Consider the following 8,839-nt stretch of genomic DNA (forward strand, 5'->3'; position numbering starts at 1 on the left):
AATAAAAATAAAACTTTATTAAGCACCTATACTGTGCTGCCATTGTATTAGAATTTAATACGTTATTCTCAACCTTCATAATAACCTAGATAGTATTATCCTTGTTTTACAGAGGAGGAAACTGAGGCTCAGAAAGGTTGAGTGATTTGCAGACATATTAGGTGGCAGAACTGGAATTCAAATCCAGGTCTTTCTGAGTTTCAGGTCTGAGCGTCCCACTACACTGAAGGGCCCAATGGTGCTGACCAACAGCTGATCTCCAGCGATGCGACATGACACCGAACATGAAAGGGCATCTTTTAATGAAACTGAGGAAAACGCGGTAGACTATTTAAACTTTCAAAGCAGATCCTAACCTTAGGAAAGGACTGGTAAAGGCGACGTAATACTATTTTACAAACCTTGAAAAGTTCAAACACCATGTGATAGAGATGGGATGGTACATAAACCACTTGTATTGGCTGTCCTGGTGATTTTGCTACAGAGCAGAAGAGAAAAATATGAAAGTACAGAGAGATGTGCTTAAAGCATTTTAAAGAATATATTGTGTAGTGATGAAAAGAAAACATTTACTATGGAGGATAGTACTATTTGCAGGAGAAGGCCATACCAGTTCTTTACTGAATCAGTGTTTGAACTCCGTGCTCACACAAATTTATAACTGACTATGATAACATGAGTCCTGCAGTCACTCTTGCAATCCTGCATAACCATCTACCCGTTCTTCTATACGACAACGATAACGGTAAGTCTGTTTAAGACACTCAGCCTTAAGGTTAGAATTTTACCTTTCAAAAAGAAGTGTGAAAGTCTATAAATTCCATGGTCTAACTCACATACATTCTTTCTTTAAAAAGCCATTTTTTAATTTTCTCACCCAGGTGGAATGTTTTACTTTAGGCATTTCTATGCATATAGATTCAAATGAAAACTGAGCTAGCACCAATTTACCAAGGGCTACGAATTCCACATTCAAACGTTTAATAGGAGCCACCCAGTTGGGGGCAGAGGGCAGACAATAAGTAAAGCAGAACTTTTAGTAAAGGACTAAGAGTCACCATACCTTAGAATTCTAATGCAGCCAATAAACTGGACTCTCCACTGAATAAACCGTCCCTTGGAAACATGGATGGTACATCTGGAAACTACCCACACCAGTTCAGGTTCCCAAACTATCGCTTGTGCATTGTGGTTCTTACTTACTGAATGGTACCATTACGGCTTTAGAAAAACCACACAATTCTATTTTCAATGGGACAACTACTTCTACTGCCCTCTCTAAGGTCCTGAATACAACTCAGTACAAGAACATTTAATTTTATTCTTCTCAAAGGGTCATTTTAACTTAGGAAATGTTTGTCCCTCTATCAAACTACCTTACTCTAAGAGAAACAGGGAGACTCATCAATCTCCTTTCAAGGCATCTAAACCTTTTGTGTCCAAAAGACACTAGTCAGGATAAAAAGAAGACCATCAGAGATAATCAGATTCTCAAACAGATGAGCATCTTTCTTTCCTCTTTTACAACACATCTCCAGTCATTTTACTGCCTCAACAATAAAAAATAGTTTATAACTCAGGAAGCAGAAATCTTAAAGGGTCAACCTTTCATTACTGAAGTACATATAAAAGTCAGATGTGATTTTCTTGGCATCACTTTTTTCTATGACTAACCAGAAAATCAAAAATAAGCAAAGAATCAATATTATCAATTAAAAATAAGAAAAACGGGGAAGAAAAAGCCAAAATATCTTTCAGAAAGACCCCAACTAAATTGAAATATATATATATGTACACACACACATAAATACTATTTTTTAAATGATTTGCTCTCCCTCAGCTTTCACATCCAATGAAGAAGTTGATGAAAAGTTCTTTCATATTAAAACAAATCTAAGTTCTTATTACTCCTTCTCAGGTAATCATAACACTAATCATTAAGGAAAAGGCATCAGGGCTTACCATTTAGTTCTTCAAGTTCTAGTTCGGGAGAGTTAATATAATACAAATCACACAGACGCCTAGCATTTTCATAGCCATCTAGTGTGAATCAAAACAAAAAAGTTATTAAATAAATTTACTTCTGTTTCATGCATTAAGATGGCAATAGTATATAAACAAAAGAAATTTTAAAACTTTCTATAGAAAAAAATATACTTTAATAATCTTACTTTGGGGAAGGTCTTTTTTAAGTAGGACATGACAAAGCCTAAAGGCCATAAAGGAAAAAATGACAGATACGATTACAAAAAAAATTAAAACATCTGTATGGGAAAAGGCACCATAAAGTAAAAAGAAAACCAGCAGGCTGAAGAAAATATTTACAATACATATAACAAAAATTTAGAGTTGATAAGGATTTAGGGAATAGCCACTCTCATTCATTGTCTGATACATTTTTGGTGGTATCAAAATTTTAAATACATTTTAAATATTTTTAAATCTAGGAATCTTGCCTTCTAAAATACTAACAAAAGTCAGCACATATCTAAGGATGTCCATTGCAGTATTGCTGGTGATAGAAAAGTTAAAACACCTGAAAAACGCATCAATAGGAGGGTGGATTAATACATTCTGATACATCCATAACAGCCATTCAAAACCTGGTGTACTGCACATAGTACAATGTCTGTACACTTGTAGAAAAACATACACAAAGTACTCTATTTTCCAAGAACAACAAACAGTGTATAACCAACAAATATGTATGTGTATGAGTATACATGGCACAAACAGAAAAAAGTGTGGAAAGATGCAAACCAAACTTATGTATTATGGCTCCAATATAGGGAATTAGAAAGGGGGGAGGAGGAAATTTTGAAGTCAAACAGATACCTCATAACATCACCACACTTTACCTAATAAAGCACTGTATCAACAAAACATTCATCCTATACATAGTGCACAAGTCGCATTATAAAGTTATTTTCAAACCCACATATTCACCCCTAACATTTTATCTCATGATATAAAAACTGTTTTAATAGCAAGAGATAACACTAAAAATTTTGATTTTTTTCATCCTTTCTGAAAGGAGAAATGTATTTACCTTTAATAACTTCAACCACATTGCAGTTCGGATTTATGCTTCCAATGTGTTTTCGATGAGACAGGCTTCCTTTGCCTTTTCCACCAAATAATAAAGCTATCAAAAAATAAAAAACAAATAAAATAAGCTAAAATACCTAATGCCCTGTCCAGATTTGAATACTGTTTCTCTAATTGGTAGCAAACAGTAGAACAAGTATTTTCCTTAAACATAAACACAGTATTTCACATAATGCTAAACATAAAAATTCAGTTTTAAAAAAACCTCCTTTGTATGGCATTCTATGCTTTTCTTAATATGCAAAAAAGTAAAATTAAATGTTCTCCCTGAAAGGAAGTTTTCTAAATAAATTTAAAATATACCAACACATCTTATTTAGCTTCTTCTCTTGACCTCTAGACACTTACAGTGCTGATTGAGTAACATTCTAATTGAAATGCGACTCATGTAGAAACGATCCAAAAAGTACTGAACATTCTGGCTGGTGACAGGATCCACTCCAAAGCTCTCCTTGTATTCAATCACACCCTGAGCCATGGTGGGAATCACGTCATTGTGTCGGTTCCTGATCCGTATCACAGTATCTGTAAAGCTAAACAAACCTGTCTGTCAGAACAGCCAAATATTTGGGCAAGTGAATGTGATACTAAAATCTAAGTTTAGCCAATTATACTAGGCAAGAAATCCCTAATTCAGTAAAAGAAGCATCAGTGCATGTTTTCTTACACTTACTTAAATATATTTCAGATCATAAAATATACCACATCTACGGAGGTTAACATCTCCAAAATAAAACTTGTGAGACGTAATTATTTTTTTGGAACTCCTAAAAGTCAGGCTGCCACAAAACACAATCCTACAAATGTGAAGGGTTTTCTTTAACCACTGTCAACTAAGATTATCTGAGCACTCACTATGAGGATGGGATCCAGGGATATTCAGCATAATAGAAGACAGAGCACTTGCTTCTAGGGAACACATGCTCTGTAAGGAATGAAGACGAATGAGCCACTAAAGGCTGTCTGTTTTGGAAGTATTCCCCAGGTTCAAAAAGAGAAAGGGTCACTTAGAAAAGTAGAAAAGAATTCTAATTCCATTCATCTGATGAGTTTAAAAAAATGGGATAAGGTGAATGTTGTGTTCAAAGAAAAACCTTCAAGCCATCCAACCTTCCCATTTCTGTCATTTGGAAGACATTATTGCATGGTTAATTTAACGAACTAAATAAAAGAGGAAAGAAGTCTTAGTTATGAAGTAACAAAATCCATCTTGTAATATACCCATCAGAATCTACACTTCCACATGAGTGCTTTCCCACTCAAAGTCATCACCTTGAATGCTATTAACCTACGACAATGCTGCTCTCACTGCGCAAAACATTTTTGGAGTTCCTAGTGTGTAATTAGTTTCAAAACCAAACTGTTAATCCAAAATACAAACAACAAAACTCCTCAAAAACAAGAGACTCATCATTTCTAGTCACTCTTTAATCATTCATTTCACACCTCTCTTTTGTCAAAACCAAAACCAGTAGTATTCTGCCTGGCTGCTCACCTTATTTTTAAAAATTCAGCTCTGAATAACTTTTCTCAGAAGGTCCTACAGCATAATGTTTACTTTTAAATAAGGCTGAGCAGGTCCAAATCCATTTGCTATCCATATGACCTTAATGCTATCTTAACTTACTTAACCTCTTTGTGCACAGACAGTATCATCTCGGTAGAGTTATTTTGAAGATTAAACGACATCATCTGTGTGAACTATGCTGTATACCTAGACACAGCAAATTCTTGACGTTATTTTCAGACCAAAATCATGTTTAAAAAGTAAAATGTTGCTATCACCTTTAAAGACAGCAAAAAAAAAAAGTTTAATGGACTCGGAGGACAACAAAAGAGGTAGTCTTTAAGTTCTGAGCAACATTCATTAGAATAAACAGGTAACATCTTAGGGGACTATGGGGCTTACTAGTCCTGGTATGTTGAGTATTAAACAGGTCACATTACTTACACTGTCTCACAAACCACAGGTCATAAACTAAACACCCACAGACAAGTTTTTGTCGGCCTTCAGTGTTTGTTAAACTTTAGTTTCCAATCTCTCAAAATTAGGAGATTTTACTTTTAAGAAGACTAGACTTGTGGTTTTTCTTACACACACACAAATCAGATGATCTGGGCAGTGTTTCTGCTCCACAATGATCAGCCGAGCTGAGGTGGCTGTCCTTTAGAAGCACACACTCTCCAGGTTAAGGGTCCTCACCAGCCCTCTATCATCCAGGTGGCACTGAGGCCACATCTAGATTTCCATTGGTCATCACACTTGAATTGTGTCTTTCTTTACACTAGAGCTGTGAGGAACATGAAGCTCTTCTTACACCCAGCCCAATTTACAAACTTATGTTACCTACTTGGCCTGTGTGGGCTGCTATTGACACATGTACCACCATACGTTCAAGTAGTGGGAAACTAAAAGCTAATCAATTTCCCTAAAGCGACCCAACAGCACGTGTACGCTCAATGTATTTACGTTTTTATATGATGTTCAAAGAGTATAAAAACTGTTCAGAACAGGGTCAAACAGTGTACTTACTCATAAATAGTTTTAGCATCTTCAGCGCTTTTGTCCTTAAACTCAAGAAGCTCCTGAAGGCTCTGGATATACCTAAAATGCAAATCAACCCCTCATAAAGCTGTTCTTTTACATTTTGAAAGTTTAATACTGTGAAAATGTTCAAAAGGCATTTTTAACATTTCTTAATTTTTAACTAATTTTTAACAAATTATGGCTAAAGTAGGATTTTTATATCCATTCACATTCAAGCAAAGTGTCTAACATTAATTAGAAGAAGGTGCATGTTTTCTCCTAAAAGCTTAAGTTAAATTTAAGAATTTTAAGATTTCCTACTTCTTTTTTTTTAGTTCTATACTCTAAAATAGTTTTTAAATTTCTTGAAATTACCACTGTACATTATAGTATAAATACTGACTGTCATGAGAACTGAGTCTGTCACCAATAACTATGGGATCTTGGGCAAATGTCTTAACTTGTCTTAGTTTCAGTAAAATGTGGAGGCCAGCTTACCTTGGTCTAAGAGTCTAATTTAAATGTCTTTGCTTTACAACCTTAAGATGTTTATGTCCAGTCAACAGATGTTTATTGAAAGTCTACAATTTAACACATGGTTCTTTTAAAAAACTGAACAAAAAAAACCCCACAGAAGTCATGAAAATGCAGGGTTTTAATTTACCTAACAATTCAAGGGAGCAAATCACCTGGTAGAGGAGCAAAATGAAAGCCAAATAACTCTCTGAAGGTCACGTGGAGCACAATGGCAGTGCAGGGCCAGAGCCAAAACACTTACCATCCAACGACCTTCAATAGTGTAAGGTCTGCTTTGGCTTGATCTACAACTGCCATAACTTAGCAGGCATCCAGGGGCAATGAAAGTGTTTTAAAAATCTGTAAATCCACATGGTGGTTTGGAAAGCTGTTTCTAACAAGCAATATGCCTTACTGCATGCCAACGCATTCCAAAGTCAAGTGATTCTGATGTCTAATGCTGTGACTTAACCCTTACTTTTCTCTTGATTGGCAAGAACAATTATGCTCTTTATTCAAGAGATACTGAAATGGAGAAGGACCCTTGGGGCTTCTGGGCACTGAAGGCTTTCTGTGTCCCCTGTTTCTTGTTGGTAGGGAATATACATCAGCCTCCATGACGTTCCCTGAGTTCCTAAGGGCGGGTCCAAACAGCTGCTAATCAGGGAAGGGAGGGGATGAAGAGACAAGGGAGGAGCAGCTAAGAAACAACAGTGCAGCCTTGGGGCAGGGTCCTGGTTTCACCTCAAGGGATACACATAACAATATCTTTGAGCTCTTTTACAGAACTAAAATGCCCAACAAATGGAAGATGTTAACATTCTTCATTCCAAAGAAGGTCACAGTTTGATAACCTCAAGAAGCTCATCAGAGCACCACCTGAGGCAAGATTAAAGGACTGCAGGCCCTGCACGTACCCTAATCCTTATCAGCAACCTCGCCCTTGAACCACTGCTATAAACTCCTCACCAAATCTCCCCAGGTTGGGACACACAGTTTTCAGGGCACGAGCCCATTGTGTCCCCCTATGCCTGGCAAACCAATAAAGCTATTCTTTTCTACTTCACCCAAAACTCTGTCTTCAATATTCGATTCAGCACCAGTGCACAGAGGCTGAGTTTTTAGCATCAAGTTATCAACACCTACAATGTGTTAGGCATAGATAAGGTTTCAAAATGCAGCATACTCTATTTTTAATGAATTAAAAAAAAAACAGGAATAAGCCTTCATAGACATGTTCTCCATCAGTTCTTAAACAAGTGCCTCCTACTTAAACCACATTTGTAACTTCCATTCTTGGACTAAATAGCAACTGATTATCATTTACGCAGCAGTCATACTTCTTTCACTTATTTTTAAAAACTGACATTAGATCAGCTTCTTCCATTACTATAATGCCTACAAGAGGAAAGCTAGGATCTCCATGAATCATAATTGCGAAATGTCTTGCAGCTAAATTTTTTCCACTTAAGACTGAACTCTGGCAAACTCTTTTGTTTGAAATGTACAGTGCTTAGGAGAATAACACCTTTAATAGCATTACCAAGAAAGGCTGTATAAAGGTGGCCACATACGTGTGCACACCCTTAATACCTCTACTCTCATTTTTTAGAAGAGAGATTATAGTTTCTACACAATTCTAATAACTTCTAACTGATATAAAATGGTAGAATAAAGATTTTAACTCTTGTGATTTACAAAGATACACTTCAATAAAATAAATTCACTTCACAAAAAATATTTAAACACTTTAATACATTTTATTACTCTGAGTACGGCATGGGGCAGCAGAAACAAACAAATCTGAGTTTGAATCCCAGCTCCACTATGAGTGGTATTGCTTTAAGCAAAGGACAATCTGTAGGTGCCTCAGTTTCCTCATCTGTAAAATGGAGATAATCAGGCCTACTAGGCAGGGTTATTGAAGGGATTAAAGGTAATGTATATAAATCCCTAGCTATCAACATAGGGTAGATATTTTTGTTACATTATAAAATAACATCCCTGCAGATTTAATAACACAAATCTTAAATATAGTGTCTGTATTTCTGTGCAGTTTTGATTGTTTTTTCCAGAACCAAGAAGTGGTACAGTCCAGGATTCAGGGAACAAGCCCAGAAACACTCCAACAAAGGAGAACGAACGCTGCCACTACCTTAAGACTCCACTGAAGAGTAAAAAAGTATTTGCTTTAACTTGAGTAAAGTCTACAACACTATTGAAATTGCAAACACAAGACGGGGAATCTTACCAGCTTTGTACCAACTGAACTGATGGTGTCCTGAGAAGATTATCTGGAAGAAGACTTATTTCTTTCATTATATTTGCCAATCTCACAGGCAACTCTTGCCGCAGAAACATAAATGAGGTCTTTTCACAAGCATTCACAGATCCTGAAACCAAACACAGTGGGAACAGCAGTAAGTGGAAGCCATAAGGCAGGAAGACACACAGAGGGAGTTATTTGGCAAGTGGCAGCATCACCATAATGACAGGGCAAGGAAGAGGAGGCAAGGGACAAGAGAGCCCAGTCTCCAGGGTTCTGAGACATCCTGAACGACCTTCCAACCACGCTGTAGAGCAGCAATCAGGATACTTTCCTGTCTCCATTACTTACACCTCCCATCTTAGAACTGAGACAACCTGAGCAAGTCTAAGCAAGTCACAGTCTAATTAATGCAGCAGCTG

General features: G+C 36.6%; 1 protein-coding gene across 4 annotated transcripts in view; it reads right to left on the reverse strand.

Annotated features, from left to right (window-relative positions):
• PDK1 (pyruvate dehydrogenase kinase 1) overlaps nucleotides 1-8,839 on the reverse strand; it is a 28,911-nt gene that overhangs the window by 18,258 nt on the left and 1,814 nt on the right. For 2 of the 4 annotated variants that reach the window (XM_057744831.1, XM_057744828.1), the window contains exons 2-7: nucleotides 8,403-8,544; nucleotides 5,642-5,713; nucleotides 3,457-3,641; nucleotides 3,050-3,145; nucleotides 1,963-2,040; nucleotides 402-478 (exon numbers count right to left, since the gene is read on the reverse strand). In XM_057744831.1, the coding sequence (XP_057600814.1) occupies nucleotides 402-478; nucleotides 1,963-2,040; nucleotides 3,050-3,145; nucleotides 3,457-3,641; nucleotides 5,642-5,713; nucleotides 8,403-8,544 (650 nt within the window). Of the gene's footprint in view, nucleotides 1-401; nucleotides 479-1,962; nucleotides 2,041-3,049; nucleotides 3,146-3,456; nucleotides 3,642-5,641; nucleotides 5,714-8,402; nucleotides 8,545-8,635; nucleotides 8,770-8,839 lie in introns of those variants that run through there. The other 2 variants (XM_057744832.1, XM_057744829.1) reach the window with 2 other exon arrangements.

This window comes from Hippopotamus amphibius, chromosome 8 (assembly GCF_030028045.1).
Source record: "Hippopotamus amphibius kiboko isolate mHipAmp2 chromosome 8, mHipAmp2.hap2, whole genome shotgun sequence".
Lineage (NCBI taxonomy): Eukaryota > Metazoa > Chordata > Mammalia > Artiodactyla > Hippopotamidae > Hippopotamus > Hippopotamus amphibius.